This window comes from Peromyscus maniculatus, chromosome 4, assembly GCF_049852395.1.
Source record: "Peromyscus maniculatus bairdii isolate BWxNUB_F1_BW_parent chromosome 4, HU_Pman_BW_mat_3.1, whole genome shotgun sequence".
NCBI lineage: Eukaryota > Metazoa > Chordata > Mammalia > Rodentia > Cricetidae > Peromyscus > Peromyscus maniculatus.
Window position 1 is genome coordinate 38193313 of NC_134855.1, and position 26697 is coordinate 38220009.

Sequence of the window (26697 nt, forward strand, 5' to 3'; positions counted from 1 at the left end):
TATTGCTAGTGGTCTAGCACTGAGTATGTAGTTCAATGGTAAAGCACTTGTCTAGCATGTGCAAGGCCATGGGTTCGATCCCCATTGTAAGAACAGAAAGAAAGACTTACTAGCTGTCTTTTGGGAAAGTCTTTTGCATTAAGAAAGTCACAAAGAACATATGGCCAGCAATTAGAAACTATAAATAAAATAGCAAATGATGATTCTATAGCCATTACACAGTGCACCAAGGGATGTACAGCGAGGCTCAGCACTGTTCTAATGGAATCTGAGTATCCAGTCTGTAAGCATGGGGTGGATTCTTACCAGTTCCCAAGATGGTATTGGAGAAAATATACAATGGGGTAGTAAGTGACTCCTTTAAGAAGATTAAACAAGGCTGAGGAAAATAAGAAAGTCACTCAGGATTCTGGAATGGAAACAGGAAATATGGCAAGCTCTATAGAATTCTGGGCTTTGGGACTGGGTGGGCCAGTATCCAGACGCCTGCACACACCTCTCCTTTGCAAGGCTCTGGATAAGATGACTGACTCCATGAGCTTCCAGTTCCCACTCTGTAAGAGTGCCTCTACTCACAAAGGCCGGGAAGATCACACCATTGTGCCTAAGAGGCACCTGGACAATGGCCCTCACAGGACTCCAGTGGTTTCCCACATCATTTTCCTATCAGCTGCAGCCACACTGATTTCAAATAAATATATAATTCGCTTAACCTTAGAAATTATAGGGTAAATTCACTGAGCCTCATTTCTTGTGGTCATGAAATTCATGTGGTCATGAACTACCAAAGCATCAGTAGCCCCTCCTAAGAGACTGCCTACACATCAAATGTGTTTAGTGTTTCTCTCTGAGACAGCACTCTTCATTTTGGATAATTTTCACCAATAGGGTTGTAAGACAAGTAAAACTGTACATGGCTTCTTGTTTATAATCTTGTCAAAGACAGGGTGTCATTACGTAGTCCAGGGTGACATCCAAGTCTGGCAATCTTGTCTCAGCCCCTGAGTGCTGGAGTCTACAGGTGTGTACCACTATGCCTTATCTCCCCCCTCCTCCCTCCCTCCCTCCCTCCCTCCCTCCCTCCCTCCCTCCCTCCCTCCCTTTCTCTCTCTCTCTCTCTCTCTCTCTCTCTCTCTCTCTCTCTCTCTCTCTCTCTCTCTGTCATTGCAGGCTCTACTGTCATTTTAACTGGTTTCTTGAATTTGAATTTGCATAAAAATATTAGTATCTTGGAGTTGACTGAAAATTGCTTCTAAATTTCACAAGAATCTGCCAAATTTTGATTTCCTCATTCTTGCGTCATTCTTCCCAGAGCACCTTCTAGCCCAGCGTTTGCAGGGTTGAGGCTGAGAAAAGCAGGAATACCACTTGCCTTTCGGAATCTGACACACCCAGTCAAGCTTTGCATCACAAGCAAAAGGCTTCAAATAAGCAAATTCTCTGTCATCGAAGAAATACCAGCTTCTTCGCCAAGGATGCTCATACACCTGCAGGAGGAAGAGGATGGCAGAATATTCTGGAACTGTTGCAGCTCTTTGCAAACACTGTAAGCTAGGGCCTCCATCTCTACTTTAGTTCCAGCACCTACCATATTTGCAAAAAGAACAGATGAAGGAATGGAATGTTTAAACAGTAACAGCTTGGGCGAGTGTGACAAAGGAAACATAAAGTTGTGTTTATGTCCAAAATGCTAATTGTTGTCTTTTTTTTGTTGTTGTTGACATGAAACTTTTGACTTTTTCCCATTTCTTTTTAAAATTATAGTAAAAACTTTTCCTTGGATGTATTCATTATACTGTGTTGCAGAAGTTTTTTTTTTATTTTATTTATTTATTTATTTATTTTTTATGCTAGGACATGGCAAAATAGCACAGTGGTGAAATATCCTGGAACCAGACATGTGTGGGTTTAAGCGTTACTTCTGACGCATCTAAGTTGAAATTTCTTTCTCAACTTGATGGTTATGGTAATGGCACCTATGTCACAGTTTGCATACATATTAAGTGGAATAATGTGTGCAACATGCCTACCTCAGTGCCTGGCTCACAAAGAATCTATAACTCTTCGATACCACCATCATGACAGTGCTACTATTTTGATTCTCATCATTACCACCTCATTGCACATGCCTTCTCTTTTGCCTATTGGAGCCCTTACCCAATGGTACCCCAGCTTATTTGATTGTCCATCTACTGCTGTGCTCTTGTGAAGAGCCCTGTCACTGATATCTTCTAGGGCCATTATGTACCTCCCAGATACATCACTTATAAAATGGATAAACAAATGGATTCTGTACAAGATTCCAAATGTGTCTGTGGTATTTTCCAATCCTAACTGCTGTATCTTGAAATAGATCTCAAGATAAATTTTCCTCACATTCTTGGCTTCCTGTTCACATTCACAATCTTGGTTCATGTTGCCCTTTCTCAGTTTAAAAAACATCCTGTTGCCTATCCAAAACAAATAAACAAAAACACCAAGAGTTCAAGCATCTGAATCAGACAGCAACCTAATTTCCCAACATTGTTTTTTAAAATTAAAAAAGTTAATTATATGCATGTGAGAGTTCTGTTTGCATGTGTTTGTACACCACGGGAGTGCTTGGTTGCCTGTGGAGGACAGAAGAGGGCAGAGGATGCCCTGGAACTGGAGTTAGGGTGGTTGTCAGCCATCATGGAAACCCAGGTCCCCTGGAAGAGCAGTCAGTGCTCTGAACTACTGAGCCATCTCCCCGTTCCTCAAGTACTGTTTTCTAATGTAGAACCAAATAAAAGTTCTGGATACATCCTGTTCTCCTCACTGCTGGTCATCAGACTTCCTCTTGTACTTCCTGCAATTGCCCATTAGAAAGCCTGATCCTACTGCAACTGCACAAATTCTATCCATCCTTAGAGACCAAGGTCAAGTCCCAACACTTTCTGGACAGGTCTTAGAGATCACTTCCTTTTTCCTTGGCTATCTTCAGCCTCCTCTTTTGAAGCATCATGAATTATTACTACATTACTACATAATAATGATAATTGTTTTTCTTGAACATGAATTTTAGTTTAAGTGTGTGTAAGTTAGACTGTTTAGACATGCTTTTCGCTGCACCGGCATCACACTCCATGAACAAAAGGTATCCCATGGATATTTTGCCTGACTATACATGACATCAGATTTGTGTGTGGTGTTGAGGGTTGAACCCAGGGCCTCACACAGGTTAAGCAGGAATGAAGCCACTGAGCTCCAACCTCAGACCCTGGGTTTTATTTTTAATGCTGATCTTCCAGGATGGTACTGACCTTGATAGCAGCACAGTCTCTGATGTCATAATCCTGTTGAAACTCCTGCTCCATGATAACAGTAGACACCTGGAAAGACAAGCCTGCCTTGAGGATGGAAGGCTGATATGATATTTGCTACTTACATGTAATTTAGGCAGCTTTTAATAATTCAAGCATGGTCACTTGCCACTGAGAGAAAACAGTTTTATTCGCCACTTTGTGAAAGATCTGGAGGCCAAATCATGAGAGGACTTAGGAACTGCCGGAATGTCTTAAGTCTCTCACAGTTTGAGAAGTGTGGTCAGCAGGGTGTTCACCTCTGAGTCAGAAAAGACAGCTGAAAAGAACTTTTTAGTTTGTTTGCTTTTGTTTTGAGACAGTGTTTCTCTGTATATCCTTGGCTGTCGTGGGTCTCTCTGAAGACCAGGCTGGCCTTGAACTCACAGAGATCCACCTACTTCTGCCTCCCAAGTCCTGGGATTAAAGGCATGAGTCACCACGCCCAGTGACTTTTTAGTATTTTGGTCAATTATATTCAATATTTGTGTATTTGGTCAGCTGTGTAATCAATTGATTTCAGATATCCCCCAATTTGAAAACATAAGCCTGGACTCTTCCATTTATCAAGAACAGAGAAAAAACTGATAGGAGTAACACACAGGAAGTGATGGCTATCAGGGAAACGGACACTTAGAAGTGTCATGTACCTCTCTTTAGAGAAGGTCAACACTGAAAGTATTATTTAAGGACCTTTTTAGGTTTACCTATTTTGCTTAATACAGATACTTTCTTTGTTATATAACTAACGTTTTTAGATGATAAAAAGATATTTTCTATTATTAATAGATAATAGAAATAAACACAAAGTAAGTACAAATGAAAGTTTTGGAAAATGATTTGTATTCTCCAAAGATTACTGTGATGTTTGTAAAGCTCCAATTTTTTTTTGTTTTTTGTTTTTCGAGACAGAGTTTCTCTGTGTGCCTGTCCTGGATCTCGCTCTGTAGACCAGGCTGGCCTCAAACTCACAGAGATACGCCTGGCTCTGCCTCCCGAGTGCTAGGATTAAAGGCATGTACCACCGACGCCCGGCATAGCTCCAATTTTTTTAAAACTCTGTATAGAGAAACTAAACATACAAGCTTTTAAAAAAGTAAAACTAAATGGAGCCAGTGGGAAGGCTCAGCAGGTGAAGGTCCTTGCTGTCAAGGCTGACGGCCTGAGTTCAATTCCCAGAATCCACCTGGTGGAAGGAAAGAACTGAGTCCTGAAAGTTATCCACTGGGCTCCACTGCCCCACCCCAGACACACACACAATAATAAGGAAACATAAATAAATAAATAAAAGTAAGATGACTACTTTGCTTTTTCCTTCCCGAACCATATAAGTAAATCTGTGTCTATTTCAAAATATGTAAATAATTCTAACGACGGAGATGTATTTTTCCCGTCTTTTTAATGGAGGTAAAAGTGCTTATGTCTTTATGATGTTTTAAAGCGTACACACCGAGAACAACGGAGTCTAGCTAGTTAGCATTTGCATTTCCTTTCACAGTCACCATGGATGCAGTGAGAACAACGTGTTGTTAACTGTGGTCCCACACTGCACGGTAGATCTCTTGAACTTAATTGCTTATCTTCCTCAAATTTTGTATCTTTTGACAAACATCTGTCTACTTCAGTCTGCCCCAGTCCCTGGTAACCACCACGCTGTTTCCTCCCTTCTACTTCCTCATTGTGTGTGTTCAATGTGTGGCCCCATGCCACACCAGGACATTTTCACACAGTCTGTGGTGTCTACTGGGCAATTCCGCCCCTCGGTCCCTACCCTGCCCTTTCTCCTCCGTTTCCAGACAGCTGCATTTCTATTTTCACACCTATCACAGGCCTTTGCATATCTATGTAAACACATGATTTGATGTATCTATATAAACACCCAAGAAACCACAGATTGTATTTCTCTTTTCGAGACAGGGTCTCGGGTCCCCTGGGCTGTGCAGTAACTTTTAGCTGGAATCCCGTCTGCCTATTTTTCCTTTGGTCATTTGTACTTTCGAGTTCATATTCCAGAAATCATTATCCAGACTCTGTCATGGAGATTCCCTGCTACCTTTTTCCTTATAGCTACATAGTTCGGGGTTCTCACATCGAAGTCTTCAATGAGTTTTGAGTTCATTTTCATATGTGATGTGCATATGGGTATGCGTGTGGGTAGACAGTCTTCTTGGCACCACTCATCCAAGGGACTGACCTTCCCTGATGTGTCCTGGCACTTTTGTCAATAATCAGGTGACCATCAACTCACAAATTTATTTCCTGTTTTCTCTTCTTTCCTATTGATACCAGCATGGCATTTTGATCACTGTAGGCTCCTCAGAGCACATGATAGAGTTTGGTAGAATTGTGTTAGGTGAGTGTGATGACCACTACACTACAGAAACCCCCGAGTTTGGTAGAATTGTATCCCCAGAGTTGTCCTTCTTCTGCAGACCGCTTTGGCTAGTCAGGCTCTTCCACAGTTCCATACAAACTTTAGAAGTGGCTGTTTCAAACAACCGACTTCCTTGCTTTTGAAGCAAACATTCCTTCCATGTATTGCCCACCATGAAAGTTTGAACTTACTGGTGTACGATCGCTCCACTGCCAGGACCCTTGTAAATCGGGGCTTCTTTTATTGAGACCTATCCATAACCAACGCCGCCCACTGTGTTAAAAGAAGAAAAGGAGGCAGTATTAGAAGTAGAGGACAATACTTGCTAAAAATATTTAGCATTCACATGTTTAAGGTGACAGAGACATGTATGTGTGTTCAGGAGATCTGGCACCAACAGAAGAGACAACCTCAAGCGATACAAAGAAAGAAATGAAATCAAGCCTTTAGCCTGGAGCAACCATAGAAAAGGCACCACATGTGTAAAACTAAATTTTAAGTTATTTTCTGTGTCCAAAACACCCTAATAGTTGTGCCAGAAACCCCATCCAAGTACTGAGGAATCTAGATGCAGACATCCACGGCTAGGCCCCGGGTGGAGCGCTGGGAGTCTAATTAGTGAGAAAGAGGAGGGTTTATATGAACGAGAATTGTTGAAACCAAGGTTAGATAAAGCACAGGGACAAATAGCCAAACAAATGGAAACACATGAATTATGAACCAAAGGCTGAGGGGCCCCCAACTGGATCAGGCCCTCTGAATAGGTGAGACAGTTGATTGGCTTGATCTGTTTGGGAGGCATCTAGGCAGTGGTACCGGGTCCTGGGCTCGTTGCATGAGTTAGCTGTTTGAAACCTGGGACTTATACAGGGACGCTTGGCTCAATCTGGGAGGAGGGGACTGGACCTGCCTGGACTGAGTCTATCAGGTCGATCTCAGTCCTCAGGGGTGGCCTTGATCTGGAGGTGGTGGGAATAGGGGGTGGGGTGGGGAGAAGGGGAGGGGGGCAGGAAGGGGGAGAACAAGGGAATCTGTGGCTGTTATGTAGAACTGAATAGTATTGTAAAATAAAATTAAAAAAATAATATTCTAAATAAAAAAAAGGCAGAATCTACTCTGCTGTGGGCTTTTAAACGGAAAATGTGATTATTAAGTTTTTACTGCAATAGTTCATATTAGGCAATATTTTCAGACAGAGTCAATGACAATAATGGCAGTTTGCCTTGGTCTCCTTTTTCTAGACTTATTTATGCCCATGAATGCTTTGCCTGCATGTCTGTATGTGCACCAGGTGTGTGCCTGGTCAAGAGAGGACATTGGTTCCCCTGGAACTGGAATTATGAATGTTGTGAGTCATGATGTGGGTGCTGGAAACCAAAGCCAGGTCCTCTTATAAGAACACGAGTGCTCTAAACCATGGGCTACCTCTCCAGCTACTTGTCTTCCTTTGAGATGGCGGAGGGGGTGTCATGTGGGCCAGGGTGACCTTGAACTCTTTATATACAGTCAAGATTGACCTTGAATTTCTCATCCTCTGTCTCCACCTCCTAAGTGCTGGGATTGCAGGCATTAGACACCATGTTTCATAAGGTGTTGGCACTTGAACTCGGGGCTTTGTGTAGGTACTTTACAAGATGACCCACATTCCCAGCCCCAACAACTGCGTTTTAAAAACAGTGCTTGTCTGGGGGTTAAGGATGTTGCCCAAAGGTAGATCACTTGCCTAGCAAGTACGAGGCCCTAGGTTCCAACACACACACACACACACACACACACACACATACCCCTTTATAGCATTATCAAATTTCTTTGCTTTATAAAGCAAAATAGGCTATTTGATTAAAATTTTATTAAGGAAAAACTTAAAATACTCTAATTCCTACTGTCCATTAATTTTAAAGTGAGCAAGTAGTCAAGTTTTTGTTTTTGTTTCATTTTTTTGGCTAGGTTTATTCAGGTAGCAAAGAAAATGTCAGGACAAGTTAATGAAATAATCACTTCAATGATCATATTTAAGACTATCAGTCTTACATTTCTATGTAAAAGCACTGAGCTGGATATAATGATGTCACAGAGAAGCGTGAGACCTAATGTCTTCTGTCAAACAGACTATAACACAGCCAGGGAAGTATCACTACAAAAATATGATACATATGAACCCATGGGAGCTACCAAATGAGGTACACAACATTTAAGCATTATAAAACTCCAGCACATGGAGAGGTCACAGTGGACTGCAGGGTGCAAATACTGTTTGAGGCCGGAGGAAAAAGACAGTCTTCAAAAGATAGATAATATTTCTTTGGAGCCCCAAATCCAAGCGCATACCATGTTTCAGTGGAATGCAGCTAGGTGCCTCACGGATGAATAGATACAAACGGGAAGGCAGGAACACACATGTAAGTGATATCCTTCCCTCAAACAAACTTCCACATTAGCAGGCCTACATGTGTGACAAGTGATCCAGCCGCAAACCTCCCTCTGACTCCAGTTCCAACTGAAAACATTCCCTAAAATTCACTAGACTTTTCACCTTTAATAAGTAACCAAATTCTATCCCTTTAATTTAACTTCATGTTGGAACATGCTATCAGTGGTATAAGCACAGTATACATGTGCATGCGTAGATTATATATATATATATGTATATATACATATGTATATATATAATTATTTCAGAAGAGGAAGGATTTAAATGCAAAAATAGTCTGTACTGTTTAGCTTTGTAGAAAATACAGAATATATAGAATGGACAGCTATAAAGTTATTGAGAAATATAAGCCTGTATATCTTTTTGTTTGTTTGTTTTTCGAGACAGGGTTTCTATGTGTAACAGCTCTAGCTGTCCTGGAACTCACTTAGACCAGGCTGGCCTCGAACTCACAGAGAGCCATCTGCTTCTGACACTCAAGTGCTGGGATTAAACGTGTGTGCCACCGCCACCACCACCTGGCAAGCATGGATATCTTTATACAATGTTTTAGTAACCTAGAGCACAAACCTGACTTTATACCACCCTCTTACACTTTAATAAAGTCACTGCGTGTGGCCATGGCAACACACATCTATAAGCCCAGCACTTAGACGCAGAAGCAGAAGGATGGCTGGTGTGAAGCCAGTGTGGGTTATTTAGTCTGTTCCAGTTCAGCCTGAGCTACACAGCCAGGCCTTGTCATGAAACAAAACTGAACAGCAAAAACAAACACACGCTTTCCTTTTCTTCAACATTCTCCAATAGTTTAGTATCAGTCAGTATTTTCTTACCTGCTCAACTTCAACTTGTCGGACCTGGAGAATATGAGAATTCTCCCCTCTTATATTTTCATTGTTAGGTTGTTCTATTTGGAGAGAACAGTCACCAATTTTGTAGACCAGATAAACCCAGTAGAGACAATTAATTCCAGTTCAAATTGAGCAGCTATAAGGAAATTGCAGTTTCCAGCTTTCTATTCAGCTGACAGAGCTTTCTCACAGGCCTCCTACTGTATCACGATTCTCTAAACCATGAGATCGAGACAGTTTCTATACATAGGGCATCCTTGAGCCAGGTTGCTAAGACAGGGTGAGTTAAGTCTCTTTCCTCAAACTCATATGGTGATACAATGATTTCTTCCAAGTCTTTGCTTCTTACATACTTGGGCATGGGAAATTCCCTACTTAAGCTTTAGAATATTTATCTTATTTAGTAATCTTTTATCTTATTTAGTAAGTGAAAAATTTAGTTTGTTACTCATTTGGGAAGAAAGACAGACAATCACCTATCGCCTAGACTCAAGCAGCTGCCCCACACCCCCAGCCTCTGCAGAGCTCTGCCCATCCTTCCTAGGCTCCTGGGGACTCTCACCCATGTCCTCTTAGGCAGCGGCTCCCTGTCCTCCTAATGACAAACTTCTCTAGTTCATTCCTGAGTGCTGTGCTGAAGCTCAGAGGGCGGTTTCTTATAGAAAGGGTTGCTCCTTTGTCCGAAGTATCTCTAATCATCACTCCTTTCTGAGAACGAACTCCATTTCAACCCTGAATTTAGTACAGCATCATTTCAAGGGATTCCCTAGAGTGTCATAAATACAGAGAATAATAGGTGCTCATGGTGTGTGTGTGTGTTCTGGGGTGGGGGGGTTAGAGGAGAAAATAATTTCTTGTTCTGAAGTTGACCTTCCTTAGCTGCTGACAGATAAGGGAAGAATAAGCCAGAAAGCACATCATTCACTGCATACCTCTAGTGCAGAATTCAAGAAGGCTGGAGGGGAAAAAAATGCTCCTGACCATAACTGGGGAGCCAGATCAAAACAAAACCTTCCCATATCCTTTCTAAACGACTTCTACTCCACGCGCTAAGCATATGGTAAGGCTATTAGGAGACACCACACAAGAGGTTAGTAAGTGGAAGTGTGTTAAAATTCTGATTTTCAGTCCAATATCCTGCTGCACTTGGTTTCTAAGGAAAACAGTATCTCAGGCACGAGCCCGGATAAATACTATTTAATGAGGGCTCTTAGTCTGCAAAGCCTAGATTTCTATCTCAAGCCACTCATTTCTCTTCCCAGGAGGGAGTGTACAGAGCAGCAATGGCTGTGAACAAGGCTTTCTTCTCTAATCCGAGGACTGTTTTTGCTCCACAATGGTTTCCCATTGGGATGCCATTAAGAGTTGCAATGATCTAAGAGCCTTAATGAGTCGGTGTATCATGAATCCTTTTTTACTGAAATACAAGCAGAGATCTAGAAGCTGGACTGTGAGAAACAGCAGTCTCCAGTCTTAACTCCATGGCCTGTGGTACAGACTGGTGGTGGACAGTAGGCTTCTTGCCGAGAAGTAATAAAAGCAACACATTTAGGGGTGAACTTAATAATAATTTTCTAGTATAAATGACTCTGCTTCCTCCTTTCCATTAAACTATTGCGGCAATCTTGGTTTTAAAGTAATGCTCTTTTTCTAAGCACAGCCCAAGCAAACAATTGCTTTATGATGAAGCATTTATTAATTGGATAGAATTATACATATATGGCTTTTTGCTGGCTTGCTGGCATTCATGTACAAATAAAATAGCGTTCCCATGGGTGAAGGTATTATGGAGTTTTTTTTCTATACTTCCATCTTTTCCATTTTCAATATGCATTACTTTTGTAGACAGAAAATTTTTTTAAAATAGTTTTTTCTTCGGATAGTTTTATGAAAATGTGTATAGGAATGGAAGAAAATGGAAACTATTTCCACAAAATGTTGCCTATAAGTAATTTTCGAAACCGTTTTCATTTTCTTCTTTACTTTTTTATGTACTTTCCAGTTTTACATATGAACTCCTATCAGTTTTTAAGGAGGGTGTTCAATAGTGCTAGAAGGGACCAAATCAATAAAAGCAGCCACCTTTCACACAGCTTTCTCTCCTGTAATCCACTCTGCCCACCGATGTTCTTACTGGCTATTTCTACCACACAGGGCTAGGACATTTTTCTATTAATTGGTCCCTTAAAATATCTGCAAATATATTGTTCGGCACTTGTCCATGGATTCCTGCTCCAATTGGACATAGTAACTCCTTGCAAAGAATTGTGAGTTTGTTCTGTAAATATTTTCTAAGAATGCTTCACCTAGATAGTGTGATTGTGTGTGTATGTGTGCATGCACACACTTGTGTGTTTGAAGCTCATGATTTTATTAGGTTGCCTTGTTAAAATTCCAAACTTCAGCTAATATTGGCAGTGTATTTCAAGGGCCATGCCCCAGAGGCAGCTACCACAAGGACTCTTTGATTCTATGGTATACCAAAGGCTTTGGTTTCTGCTCAGTGTCATAAACAGGTTTATCAGCAAAATTTAGAAGTTTGTTAATCAGCAAGACCTCAGAAATGGGCTTTGTTGGTGAAACAAATTATTCAAGATACAAGGACTGGCTAAGATACTCAGGAACCTTACCTTTCATTAAAAGGTATTTTCCAGTAACCTGCATCTTTAGAAATGGCACCTACGGTCCCTACATGGCCCCAGGGCCAGGTGGTAGGTCAGGTGACTATGACAGCCTGATAGAATTGATCATGGGAACAAAATTCTGTCCTTGTTACATCTACCTCAAGTGAGCCTGCAACACAGCTCAAAATGCTCAAAGACAGACTGCTGGGACAAGGATTTCAAGCTTCCAAAGTAGACTGTCTGGAATGTGCTGTGGCTGCTTCAACATATGTCTGTGTAACAAATGACTGCAAGCACAGAAGGATTTGATCTGAATTTTGTAATCACCATACTCGACTCTCAAGCCTCTGAGGAAACAGCCAAGACTCCTTTCAAAAAGAATCTAAGAATAAGTATATCCAAATTGGCTTAGGCCTAATACAAGATGATGAAGTCTAGAACACCTGAACTCCTACAATAGATGCCCAACACATAGATAATTATAAAACATAGGTATTGTATTTTACATCAGTACTCAAGTACAGTATTGTTTTAGACAATCAATGTGTCCAGCCTGGGCTACATGAGACTCTTGTCTCAAAAGAAAAATGAGGAGGGCTGGGGCATAGCTCGATGGTAGAATGCTTGCCTAGCATTCATGAGAATCAGGGTTCAATCCTCAGACTCCCTATGTAGCCAAGGATGATCTTGAACTCTTGATCCTCTTGCCTCCACATCTGTGGAAGACCAGCTGGGAGACTGGCTCCCACATTTTACCCCAGGGTACTCTTGAGGAGTGAGGGATAAGAGATTTAGATAGAAGGATAGAGAGGAGAGAAAGAGATAGAAACACAGGACAGCCTCAGGAGGGCCTGGATCCTAATCCAACCAGGCCCCTTTGTCTCTGCTAAAGGGCTATTTATGAGAATGCCAAGGGTGGAGCAAAAGACCTCCCTCTAGCACAGCCAAGTGCAGACCCTTTCCAATCACCTAGAAACCATGCATATGGTCAAACAATCCTCTAATGCAGCTCTGCCATGTAAAGCAAGCTCAGATCTCATTAGGAACCTTTGTAGGCCTCCACACACATCCCTAGGCTAGGATTGACTACAGGAGTGTGCCATCATGCCTACCTTAATAAGAAAATATAGAGTGTTTATGATTCACTATGATAAAGCAAACTTGTAAAAATATGGTAAAAATTTTTCTAATGGAGTATTTTAAAAAATCACTCAAAATTTTGCTTGCTAGCTGTAATACCCATTGATTATCTCTATGTATTTTGAAGTCTAGTTTTCAGTGTGAGTAGCATATCTTTAAATTTTTGCAATCTTCCTTTTTCTTCACTTAAGACAATATCCTGGAACTCACTCTGTAGCACTGGCTGGCCTCGAACTCACAGAGCTCTGCCTGCCTCTGCCTCCCAAGTGCTGGGATTAAAGGCGTGCGCCACCGCTGCCACCCAGCAACATTTTCTATCTTAATATATATTAAATTACAAAATAGCTCAACAACGATAGTAATAGACAACCTTACCTGTTTCTTTTATGAAAATGCATTTCAAAATGCTCCCTCATTAATTATGACAGATAGTGACTTGAGCATTATGTTTCTAATGTAATAAACATTTATATGTTAATTAAACACATCAAATATATGATTTATTTATATGTTAAGACAGAAATGAATTAGGATTTTTTTCTATTTGCAGTTTCAGTCCCTATTATAATCTGATCACACAATCTCTAGCTTGTGGTCGTTAACTCTTTTGTTATTTGAGTTAACATGGGACAACCACACAGATAGCACACGCAAGCAAAAAGGACATAATGAGCCAAGGACATGGCAAACCAAGAGATGCCTGTGTCGGTGAGCCACTATTCAGCACTCTGTACATAAAACGTCACCACTTCTCTTAACCTTTAGAGAGAAGGACTATCACTGAAGTGCACCATTTAAAGCATTGTGTGCTTCCTTCCACCCAGAGTGGAAACACCATAATCTCGAGGCTGGACAAACACTAATGCCAGATTTGCCTCGTGTGTGTGTGTGTGTGTGTGTGTGTGTGTGTGTGTGTGTGTGTGTGTGTGTTTAGCAAAATAGAATCAGATTTCATTATTGAATAAATTTGTAGACTTGGACTTAATCAAAATTGATAATGTACAAATTGGGCTGTTGCCAACTTATTTTATGCTAGATTAATCTTTTATTATTTTATTTCTATAATTCTCTACATGGACATTGTACAGCTTCCTTCCCCTCCTACATCTGACTTATGGACACATACTTTTAAACTCTACTGAATGTTAAATTTTTAATATTTATAAGATGTTTCTAAAATATGGATTCCAGATAAAATAATTTATTATGCCTTCATATTTTTCACAACTATTTTATGTTTCTACACTCCAGTTTTTATTTAGAAAGTGTTTAAAGCCTGATATTTATTAAAGCATTCCTTTTAAGATTAAAAAAAGAAAAACAACTGTGTGGGGGTGGGGGTGGGAGAGGGGCGTATCTGCCATGGTGCCTGTGTGTGTGTGTGGGGTGGGGTGGGAGAGGGGCGTATCTGCCATGGTACCTGTGTGTGTGTCAGAGGACAACTTTCAAGACTCAGTTCTCTCGTTTGACCCCAGCGAGGCAGGGTCTTTCTTGTTTCTGGTACACGCCATATTCTGGACTTAGCAGGCCCACAAGCTCCCAGGCATTTCTGGTTTCCACCTCCCATCTCACCACAGGACAGCTGTGATGTGTGCCATGGCATCTGGCTTCTTCAATGGCTTCTGGGCTGGCACTCAATCATCAGGCATGAGTGGCATGTGCCTTCACCTGCTGAGGCATTGCCACAGCCCCTGAAACCCGCCGTTAGGACGGTTTCTCTTCTGAGACTTAGGGTAATTTTGTTCTGTTCTTGTAATGACATACATTAACTATCAAGACTTGGGGGCGCACTATATCCTTTTACAATAAACTACTTATTCTAAGTGTTCTTGCTTTTTTAAGTGTACATCTGAGCTAGGGTATGTTTGTGATGTGTTTTTTCAAAGGATGATATACATACTGTTCAGATCCATCTTCTAAAAAATGAAGTTAACTGGGTGCTGAACAGATTGCAAGCATCTCCTACCGTAATATGCTTTAGATGCCAGTTTTCACATATCTTTTATATTTAATAATGTCCAAAAGAACAAGGCTAGTTAGATTATCCTCATTTTTCTCATAAACTTTTATTTTGAGGAAAGGACTTTTGTTGGATTCAGAATCGTAGAGAAAATATTCACTAGGATATATTTATATATATATTTTAAAAGCCATTTATCCTAGTACACCTTGATTAAACAAACACCTTATAGTCTTTAGAAAAGCGAGGAAGAAGTAATTTTGTGGCGTCGAAGGCCCTGATTCCTGCGATTGTCCTGAAAGCTTCAGCTGACCTTCATTTGCCTGAAGGACATCAGAGGAGCCTTCCACACTAACATTACAACCACGACCGTAGCCACTTCGATAACTAACGTCTCAGTGTCTTTCACACTGTCCTTACTTCATGCGGCTTTGCACAGGGGCAGCTGTAGCAGCTTTCTAACTAGTTGCCTGAGAGTATCTACAGACCTGCTCTTCATAGTCTTACTATTTCTCATTTCTGGAGACAGAACTCAGGGCCTCACAGATGCTGGGTGAGCATGCCACCACCAACCCATGCCACGGCCTAGCCTTGTCTGTGCGATTGTACACGAGTGTTACAGGAACACAGTGGTTCATAACAATTAACCTCTTCCCAGCTGAAATGATTTGGAGACTAACTTTGATTTTTTTTTCTTAAGATCAAACTTCTTCCCTGATTAGCAGGGCTGTTCCATTTCCATACAATCCCACTTCCTGTTGCGTGGCTCTTTCCTCCTCAGCTGTCCACTCTGTTCTCATACTTTTGTTTCTATTTTGTGTTCTCTGGCTTCTGTTTCTTTCTTTCTTTCCTTTCTTCCTTCCTTTCTCCCTTTCTCCCTTCCTTCCTTCCTCCCTCCCTCCCTCCCTCCCTTTCCTCCCTCCCTCCCTCCCTTCCTTCCTTCCTTCCTTCCTCCCTCCCTCCCTCCCTTCTCTTTCTTTCTTTCTTCTTCCTTCCTTCCTTCCTTCCTTCCTTCCTTCCTTCCTTCCTTCCTTCCTTCCTTCCTTCCTTCCTTCCTCTCTCTCTCTCTCTCTCTCTCTCTCTCTCTCTCTCTCTCTCTCTCTCTTTCTTTCTTTCTTTTTTTCAGAGCTGAGGACTGAACCCAGGGCCTTGTGCTTGCTAGGCAAGCGCTCTACCACTGAGCTAAATCCCCAACCCCTCTGGCTCCTATTTCTATCTTACTGTTCAAAACACTGTCTGCCTTCTAAGAATCAGCTTCCTTCATAACATTTGCCCTGATTGCACCAGAAACACTCCCTCCCCCTCTGGCTCCTTCCCAAGGCTCCCCTTATCTTTGCCCTATATTTTTGCCGCACTTAACCTGGCTGTTGGTACGTGCTACACCAAGGGTGAGGACTCCGCCTTGGGCAGCTTTGAATCTCTCACGGTATTTTGCAATAAGGGTGCTCGATGTTGCTCGAGTGTCAAGCATGGGTGGTTTTTTAGATGCTAAATCACAACAACCTAAATACCTAGAAGACATCAGGCTTAGGCCAGAAACACTCGTTCTAGAAATATTACCTGAACAGGTCTGTTAACAAGCGAACAAAGTCCTTTATTTCATCCATATGGCTGAAGCTGGGTAAGTGTGCTCCAAGCGCTTGGCAGAATCTTTCAGCTTCTTCCCAGTTCCTCTTTCTTACTGTTCTTTCTATATGGAACACCTTAACGAAAATAGAATATTGTTTTTCTGGAATGATCATAAAATATTCATAGTTTTTTTTTTTTTTAAATCAATTGCAGGCAAAGGTGTGGGTCCCTGACATGAGTTCTTTCAGGTGTAATGGAAGCATAATTAAACGCATACACAGCAAACAAGCAAGTCCTGCCTGGAGTGAACTAAAGGCCCACACAGTGATGGCCACTGTCACCAGGTGAGTGGCCTTCCCCAGCCAGCCTGGAGAACTGCTCCAACTAGCACATTTCTAGGACCTTGAAGAGAAAGCGTACCAGGGTCATGGCTGAACAGGGTACATGGGAACACTCTGGAAGCAGCCTTCTGAGAAGAAGTGTGCCAACAGCGTAATCCTGAGCATCAAACACGGAAGCCTGCGGAAGAACAGGGCTCTTTTTCTGATCAAGAACAATCAAAGAACTATCTATATGGGTGTGCGAACATCGACAGACGGTGCCAAATCAAAGCCTGGCACTTTTAACTGTTTGTTTGATTTGTGATGATTAACTCTATGCTAAAAGAGCCCCTCCCTATTTCAAAGAGGAGGAAGAAGCAGGGGAGCAGGCTGAGAGTGTGGAACCACAGTTGTCTGACTGCTGCCCCTGGAACCTACACTCTAGCCAGGACTCCAGGTGAAAGGAACATGCTTCTTTCTCTCCACCCTCACAAGGGACTTGGCCATGTAGTTTGCTGAGGTCAGTGGCCCTGAAGTAACCGAGGTCTGAGATGCACCAACTTGGTTGGCCTTGCTTTCTTGGGCTCCAGGAATTGACTATGAGAAAAACAATCTGATAACTGCCACCCCTTTGCCTGAGCCCCAGAGTGAAGGGTAACAGACACCAGGTCACAGCCTACAGCCCAGGACAGCTGACTAACTGCTGGCAGAATTCACAGCCGAGCAATGAAACCCTGACTGAGTCAGACATCTGTAAGTATGAAACTAAATGTAATTACCATGGGGCTTAGGAAGGATATTGAATGGTTTGGTTATGGAACTAGACTGTGGTAGCTTGAAAGTAATTGGCCCCCATAATCTCATTGGGAGTGGTACCATTAGGAGGTATGGCTTTGTTGGAGTGGGTATGGCCTCGTTGGAGGAAGTGTGCCTCTGTGGGGGTGGGCTTTGAGGATTCTGATGCTCAGGATACTATCCAGTATCTCAGTACATTTCCCATTGCCTGCAAGATAGGACTCTCAGCCACCTCTCCAGTGCTATGTCTGCCTGCACACTGCCATGCTCCCCACCATGATGATAACAAACTGAACCTCTGAAATGGTAAGCGAGCCACCTCAATTTAAATGTTTTCTTTAAAAGAGTTGCCATGGTCTTGGTGTCTCTTCACGGCAATGAAAACCCTAAGACACAGAACTCAAATTATTATTTTTTTAACACAATAAGAACTGGCTTTCATTATACAAGAAGGAATTTTAAGAGTCTTATGCTCTACCGACCGAGCTAGCCGGGTGTCTTACAAGAATTTTAATCCAATAAGAAGAATTAGGGGCCTATGAGAATCTTACACATGAAGTCAGCCTGCTGCAGGTCACCCAGCTTCTCAGAAGGAAAGAACCATGGGAAAAGGGTTGCTCCGGCTTTGGTCTTACTTTTGAGGGCAGGACATGGGTAGGGTATGGGTTGAACTGTCTGATACCAGAGTCCAATGATGCTTTTCTAAGGACCCCATGCTCCCAAACTCTTGTATTAGGTTCTGCATGCTCAAAAGGAGGAACATAATTTGTACAATAACAAGAACCAGGATAGGAAAAGAATGACTCCATTGAAGGACTGAATGAAAATGCAGCTTTACCTTATAACAAGAAAGACTGGAGGGGAAAGTGAGCCAGCCTTGAGGACAGGGGTCATCGGGCTTCGGGACTGCTTCCTTGGGCTCCTGGGGTCCCTTCATTTTCTTGCATATTGAAAGTGCTCTGAAGCTTTTGCAGTTTTTCACTTCCCACCTGCCAAGAGTCCTTCCGGTAGACATGGCCACACACCCACCTGGAGATGCTGGGGAAAAGTCAATGAAAAATTAAAACTTCCAAAGAACAGCCAGGTGGTGGTGGTGCATGCCTTTAATCCCAGCACTTGGGAGGCAGAGCCAGGTAGATCTCTGTGTTCGAGGCCAGCCTGGTCTACAGAGGGAGTTACAGGACAGCCAAGGCTACACAGAAAAATCCTATCTCAAAAAACTAAAATCAAAACCAAAAAAAAAAAAAAAAAAAAAAAAAAGGACAAGTTCTTGCTATGCAGTCTGGCTGGCCTCAATCCCAGGGTTTTCCTGCCTCAGCCCTAAGTGCCTGGATTACAGACATTTGCCACCAAGATGTCTATGTCTTACTTATTAGAATATGTCTACCTTATCTGATATTTAACCAGGATTAGCATCTATATTCTACCTTCTCTAAGTAAAAAGATAATTTTGTTATTATTAATGCTACTCACACTGATAGTCATGATCATGAGATTTTTTTTTTTTTGGTGGAGATTCTTTATTTAAAATACTGTGTCCTATTATGAGATCACACAGTCCAGTTTCCATGTTATAGAAAAATATCTTTTTTTTTTGTTTTGTTTTGTTTTTTCGAGACAGGGTTTCTCTGTGTAGCTTTGCGCCTTTCCTGGAGCTCACTTGGTAGCCCAGGCTAGCCTCGAACTCACAGAGATCCGCCTGGCTCTGCCTCCCGAGTGCTGGGATTAAAGGCGTGCGCCACCACCGCCCGGCTAGAAAAATATCTTAATGATCACATTTTATAAGATCATGCAAAAAATATCGAACATTTAAAGAGAGAGAGGTGGAGGGACTTGGGACCTTTAGCTTACTCAAAGCCAAATCTAAACAGCCCTGGCTTGGAAGTTGGAAGGTCTTGATTTTATTAACTCAACAACCAGGTATATTTTAAATAAGTCCCCGAAGCTCTATTTTCTCAGCTCTAAAATCAGATGGGAATTCTGAGGCCCTTCTACATCAAATCCTGGTTTCCACGGCAAATTGTGGTCAATGCTTGAGGCTGTTTGGAGAAAAATGAACTAGCTTTTGAAATAAATGCCACCTTACACTGCTTTCCTAATTTCTCCTCACTGAGACTGATACAAATAAACCTTTAATTCTGTAGGATGAAATTAGGTGACAGATAAAAATGTAAATACTTCACAGAAACATCTAGGTTTTATTTGAGATTTACATTAAAAAAAAGATAGAAAAACAAAACCTCACCCTCCAATACACCAACAAAACAAAAAAACCCAACGAACCAACCAACCAACCCAAACAAAACAAAAAAACAAAACCCAAAGCAAAGCAAAACAACCCAGCCCTCCTACGTCTGCCGCTGGCTCTGGGTACTCCGACCCTGGCTTTGGAAAGCACTGGACTTGATGTCCAGGACAGCGGCACTGTTTCTGACTTCACAGCCTCCAGTTCTGAGGATCCCCAACTCCCTTAGACCCTAACACAGGTGGCAGGTGTATCGGGAGGGACGCAGCGTTTCATCACTTCCCGGTCTACCACTTCGTTTCTTAAAGATGAAGCTGTATCTCTATAATACCCCCAGTTTTCTTACACTGCTGTTGGCATTCTTTTGTTGGTACCTTTTAAATCTCTAAAGCTGAAACAGCAGAGATGGCCCCTCCCTCTCTCCAACCTTGTCAGGACTTAGGTGTCATAATGTGGTGCCCAGTCCATAGGGCTTCATGCAGAACTCACTAATTTGTCAAACAGATTTCTCAGGTTTTTTTTTTTTTTTTTTTGGTATGAACTGAGTCTGTGCTCTTTTGTTTTTCTCTATAGCTATATAGCTCTGGCTGTCCTGGACCTCACTATGTAGACCTAGTTGGCCTCGAACTTACAGATATCTACTTGCCTCTTCATTCTGAGGGCTGGGATCAAAGGTGTGCACACCACGCCCAGCTGAGCCTGTGCCTTATCTCTCTCCCTCTCTCTTATCCTTCTCTTTGAGTGTTCTGCCCCCACTTTATCATGACAACCAGCTGGCATGTGTGTGATACTCTTTTTTTTTTTTTTTTTTTTTTTTTTTTGGTTTTTCGAGACAGGGTTTCCCTGTGTAGCTTTGCGCCTTTCCTGGAACTCACTTGGTAGCCCAGGCTGGCCTTGAACTCACAGAGATCCGCCTGGCTCTGCCTCCCGAGTGCTGGGATTAAAGGCATGCGCCACCACCGCCCGGCTTGTGTGTGATACTCTTTAATGAGTTAGCATTTAGAATAGTTATTGAATCCCAAGCATGAGAACGGCTTCTGCTTCCCCAAGCTCCCCACTCCACCTTTCACCTCAGAACAGCGAGCTTTTGGGGAAACCATAAACTCAGAACCCCAGGTGGACTGGCACAATGCTAAGTCATGGCCTCCTGCGACTCACTCCTCTGGGGCTGTCTGTCTCTGTCCCTAGTGCCACATGGTCTGCTACTGTCTATGTCTCCTGGGAAACCTGAATAGACAGACACAAGCAAGCTTTGCAGACTGGGTAAAGGGCATCTGCAAATCTGGTGTCTCGTGAAAGCATTGGGCTCAGTGCTACACCAACCCCCTCCTTGTAAGCTCTGTCTCGAGGCGTTGTCAACCCTACATGAAACACTCACCTGGTTCAAGAAAATTCCAGTTGGCAAAGGTCATAGCCTGCTTTACCCCACCAGTGATGGCCCAACTGTACTCTCCGCGGGCATCGGCATCTCTCAGGCCCGTCCAGAAGTACTTCTGAAGGGACTTGTCATACTTCTTCATCATATCATTCAAGTATTCCTGTTCAAATCTACAAAAGAGGAACCAATCTAGCAAATGTCTCACAGTGTTTGAAATAAGAGCCACCCCCAAAACCTCTGCCTGCCATCTTAGGGAATGGTTTAGGCAAACTCAGTTAAAAGTTATCTAGGATATGCGTACTGATGGCCACACCTGCTAGTGATGGTCAGATTGCAGTGTGTTCCAAAAGGGACCTCCTTCTCGTAAATTTTGTAACAGGTTTCTCCATGTCTCTTCCAGCCCTAAACCAAAAGAGGAATATCATCACAGTGTTTGAAACTTAATGGTGTCCCCCTCAAACAAGCAGGATTCTGTTACTTTGACAAAATCATCAACGTGAGGAAGGGGTGGACATGATTATTCACTTGATAAGGGTGGATCAGTTTCACAGATCTCTACATGACCGAGATGTGGCATAATTGTCTTTGTCCTTTGTACCCGACACACCCCATTGCAGCTGTTAGTTGAATTATTTTTCAGTAAGCACTGTCATTGGAGGAAATCGAACCATCAATAATGAGGCTAGTAGTCATATTTGCATGTCTATAGAAATTCATAAATAGGTAAATCTTTCTTTCTGTAAGAATACCAATGTGTTAGGATTCTCTTCTTTCTCGCTTTTTCTCAAATCAATGAACAGAAACCAGTACTTTTACTTGGCAAGTTTGAATTGGTTAAACTTCAATGTCATCTTTAACCAAGGAAGGATAATTCCGCTCAGGGAAATTCGTGAAGGGATTTCCTTACCTCGTCTGGAGGACACAGTTTATCAGAGCTTGGATCACTAGTTACTTCTCCCTTTTTCTTGCATACATATCTGAGTTTCTTTTCACAGGACTGGACTTTCCACTGACCTAACTTTCAAAGAAGAAAAAAATTATTTCTTACTAAAGGAAATATTTGCCAAATATTCAGAATTAACTCACAATAACTCTGGGAGGCCAGGAAAGGTAATGGCTCAGCCTGTCGTTCCCAGGTCACAGCGAGCACAAACTCCCTTTCTTAGAAGCTTACCAATAAAACCTTACCGGAGGACAGTTAGTCAGAAAGTTGAAGAGAGAAAAGGCCCTCTGTAGTAGACTATTATTTGAAGGTGTGTTACTTTTGTTTATGTTGCATTTGTTTAACTCTGTGAAGCTGTGTTACTGTGCCTGTGTAAAACACCTGAGGGTCTAATGAAGAACTGAATGACCAATAGCAAGGCAGGAGAAAGGATAGGCAGGGCTGGTGGGCAGAGAGAATAAGTAGAAGGAGAAATCTGGGCTCTAGGAGCCAGAGAAGGAGGAGGACTCCAGGGGACAGCCACCCAGCTACACAGCAAACCACGGAGTTAGAGTAAGATTACAGAAGTTAGAGAACGGGAAAAGTCCAGAGGCAAAAGGTAGACGGGATAAGTTAAGATAAAGAAAGCTGGCTAGAAACAAGCCAAGCTAAGGCCGGGCATTCAGAAGTAATAATAAACCTCCATGTGTGATTTATTTGGGAACAGGATGGTGGGCCCCCGAAAAGAGTAAAATACCAACAACAACAGCCCTCTCACAGCTACCAGTGTCTGGCCGCTTCCCTGTGACCTGGCTGCAGTTAGTTCACAGAGTAAAAGTCTTTAGGAAGCATCAGCCACTGTCTGCTCACATTTCCTCATCCGCATAAGGATGATGGTGATTGTGGGGTCTACGACTCAAGAAGTCGAAGGTCAAAAGTTTCTTTTAATTCTACTCCAATATAGACGTCAAAATTGTCTCTTTCAAGTATGCGACATAAAATTAATTTGGCTGAACTAAGTTGCATAGCTTCTTGAAATGACATGTTAGTGGCTCAACTGTGACGAGGGTCAGCTTTGAACTCAGGCAGGCTGTGGAGTTCTGCCTTCTGTTCACGCGTCACTTCCACTTTTGACAATGTTTTTGAGACATCTTGGCTTTTAAAGTAGGCCACCAAGTGTGACACCTTCTAAAACACATCTTCACGACTGAAACAGTTCTAAATACGAACACAATTTGTTGCTTCCATTTAAAGGCTAGATGTCTGGGTGACAGTCACCCTGAATACCAGGAGAGAGCTGCCTATAGGAAAGCAATCCAAACAAAATTAAAAGAGGTGCTTAAGTCCTCTGTACAAGATACAGCCTATTTTAGGCTCCTAACCAGCGCATGTTCAATGAATGATTAACAAGCTATACATCTCAGGAAAAGACAGTTTTCTGGACAAATCTAACCTAATATTTTATATAAATTAAAATATCGAAAACCATATAAAATTGAATATTGAATAGTGTTTTCCAATTAGCCTCAAATTAATTTGAAACTTAATCATAGCATGGATGGAACCTTCCAGGCTACCCTGTGGCTACCTGCCAAACGTCAATCAGAGCAGAAAGGCTGATGTAGACTCAGACCCTGGAAGAAGGCAGGTTATTTGAGACAGTCTGACACAGAGGTCCAAAGTGTCTGTATATCTTTTCTAGACAGAAAGCAGGCTGCTTATTCAGCGACTGCCTCTGTTTACCCTCTGCTCCCCAGCTATCAGAATGACACTGATATGACAGGATTTCACCTTTTCCCTCTCAGCTTGCACACAAATCCCGTCCCCAGCACAATGTTATTGTTATTAACTCTAACAAAAAGACTATAAATAAGCCACGGGAGGTGTCCTACCTTTCCTAAATAGGAAACGCAGTTGGGAGTCTTATTGTAGGGAACACTCGGCTCATTCTCATTCCAGTACGTTAGGGTGACTTCCGTATCATCTGACCACTGGAACAAAGTGGGGCTGTTTATGTTCTTAAGGCCTGTCCATATTTCTTCTTTGACATCTAAAAGAAAAGTCTTTTATTTGTTTGTTTTTGCTCTGCTGTATGTTCTAATATGTAGGTTACTGATTTTGGCGTGCTGATAATGTCTTTTTAAGAGCTTCCTGGTATTCTTTGGTCGCCCACGTTTAGAACGTTGATGAGCAGGCAGGGTGGTGGGTCTTGAAGGCCTGTAATGTCACTCATGGAGGCAAAGTACATAGAAGGGCTGCACGGGAGTTGGCCAGCTGTATGTGTGTGTCTGAGATCTACGGTACAAACTCTGCTTTCTGGGTATTAGTGTATTGTATCTACAAATACAACCACAGGTATTCTAATTAGAAATAGTTCATGTCCACCGCTGCCCACCACTGACTGCCCTGAAATGACTGACTACTGTGGCACAATATGGGAAGAGGAAGAGTTTCTGGTTAAACAGTGGCTGCTAGGCAGTAGTAGCTATTCAAACTGTAATGAGAAAGAAAGAGAGAGAGAGAGAGAGAGAGAGAGAGAGAGAGAGAGAGAGAGAGAGAGAGAAAGAAAGAAAGAAAGAAAATTAAACAAATTTAACACTTCAGCTCCTCGTTCTTCCTAACTACCATTCAAGAGTTCAAAAGCCTTGTGGTAGCTACAGCACTGGACCGGGCAGGTCCAGGATGAGTCCATTTCCTCTGAACACCCCACCCCCACACTTCCAGATGTGCTGATCCAGGGACAGGTTGGAACCCTCTCATTCCCACCAAGAGTCTGAAAACAAGGAGACCTGAAATGTTTTAAACTCCTTAAACAAGAGGTTTACAACAAAACAAAGCAAAACAGAAAACTCACCCCCACTATGGAGTTTTGTGACAACCACCTCGACATCTGCTAAGGAATGGATGCTGATGAGGTCACCTCCGAAGGCTTTGCATTTCAAATGGGCTGCATCCCAGGAACCACTTTCGTTTGCCAGCAGATAGCAAAATCCATTATTGGGCAGCCAGCCCACCTCACAGTGGGTATCTGAATCCGTCCAAACATCTGGGGGAAAGCAGCGATTTACATTCCAGTAAGGACAGATCTAGTTTGAATCAACAACATTGCAAGTTTTGTTTTTTCTTTCTTGAATCACAAGGCTTCTGGAAAACTGGGAGATGTGATGTCAGCTCTCAGGGTGACATGAATTGTATGCTGTGCTTAATGTATATTTGACATCATAAAAATTCCTGCAGAGATTCAGGTACGAAATCTACTTACTGAGAAACACATATGCTATGCGACTGGACTAGACTGTTGAAGGGGTATAGACAGGGTCAGGGAAGGGAATGACTTCAGTCCTAACAGGTGGAAGACAGGTGTGGAGTAAGCCAGATGCTGACAACATTTTCTGGGTCTGAAATTTGGAAGGCACCCCCCACCCATGGCTCTGAGATTGGAAGGAGGCAGGCCGCCTTTCCTTGTGTGACCAGCTTAACAACCGGATGCCTATTCACACTAACTGTTGAATACAGGCTGGGTAGAGAGGGAAGGACAGGATGTGGTATTTGTATTCACTCAAGGGACGCAGCAAAGGAGGAAAAGGGAAGGACAAATGGCTTCTCTGGACACCTTCATCCACTCTGAAAGACCAGTGAAGGAATCTCAGCTTGACCATGGTGAAATCCACCAGGGAAGACTAATCTTCCAAAGGCAAAGGGCTAACACTCTCCTTAGCAAAACTAGAAAGTATTTTGTTATTCAACTTATCCAGATCCTCTCTGGAACTTTTCTTTTCTTTCTTCTTCTTCTTCTTTTTTTTTAAACAAGCTAACTCAGTCATCTTAAAAAAATGGAGTAGTCCAACAACTGATGGACACAGATGCAGAGACCCACAGCCAAACATTAGGTGAAGCTCGGGGAGTCCTGTAGAAGAGGAGAAAGATTGTAGGAGCCAGAGGGGTCAAGAACACCTAAAGAAAACCCACAGAACCAAACTAACCTGGGCTCACAGAGCCTAAACTGACAACCAGGGAGCCTGCATGGGACTGACGTAGGCCCTCTACATATATGTGACAGTTGTGTAGTTTGGTCTACTTGTGGGACTCCTAACAGTGGGATCGGGGCTGTCTCTGACTCTGCTGCCTGTTTTGGGGACCCTTCCCTCCTACCAGGTTGCCTTGTCCAGCCTTAATAGGAAAGGAAGTGCCTAGATTCACTATAACTTGATAGACTGTGGCTGGCTGATATACATGGGAAGCCTGCCCTTTTCTGAAGAGAAGAGAGGAGGAGTGGATGGGGAAGAGGAGGGGGCTGGGAGGAGAGGAGAGATGAGGGGAAACTGGTCAGGATGTAAAAACAAACAACTACAAAAATTGTAAAGTATTTTTTTTTAAACAAAAGTTTAGGTTCAATTAGTCTCGAGCTTGCAAGATGACAACTCAATTAACTTGGGCTCTAAATGGCATTCATTATGACCATGAGATATTTCAATTATGGTGAAGGAACCGAGAGAACAATCACATGTAAATGAACGCAAACAATCCTTCCCATAGTCTAGTCTTTGTCTCCAGGAAGACATAGTTTTACAAAATTAAGATGACAGGTAAGCATATCATTTTGCTCCGTTCCTTGTTTCCCGCCGGCACAGCTGTAACAGACACACACCGTTCGGTGCTATGGAAACATCACGGCTGACTAACAATGGCTACTTCCGGGTGTTTACTCCGTCATCAGTGCTTGCACAAGCCCCATGTGCGGGCATCTCTATTGTGCTTTCTGTAG

General features: G+C 42.4%; 1 protein-coding gene across 2 annotated transcripts in view; it reads right to left on the reverse strand.

Annotated features, from left to right (window-relative positions):
• Positions 1 to 26697, reverse strand: part of Ly75 (lymphocyte antigen 75) — a 129814-nt gene that overhangs the window by 81175 nt on the left and 21942 nt on the right. For both annotated transcript variants that reach the window (XM_076568561.1, XM_076568560.1), the window contains exons 7-16: positions 24787 to 24978; positions 23825 to 23982; positions 21918 to 22028; positions 21324 to 21412; positions 21011 to 21180; positions 18226 to 18425; positions 16264 to 16406; positions 5889 to 5970; positions 3285 to 3353; positions 1369 to 1487 (exon numbers count right to left, since the gene is read on the reverse strand). In XM_076568561.1, coding sequence (XP_076424676.1) covers positions 1369 to 1487; positions 3285 to 3353; positions 5889 to 5970; positions 16264 to 16406; positions 18226 to 18425; positions 21011 to 21180; positions 21324 to 21412; positions 21918 to 22028; positions 23825 to 23982; positions 24787 to 24978 — 1333 coding nt within the window. The remainder of the gene's footprint in view (positions 1 to 1368; positions 1488 to 3284; positions 3354 to 5888; positions 5971 to 16263; positions 16407 to 18225; positions 18426 to 21010; positions 21181 to 21323; positions 21413 to 21917; positions 22029 to 23824; positions 23983 to 24786; positions 24979 to 26697) is intronic.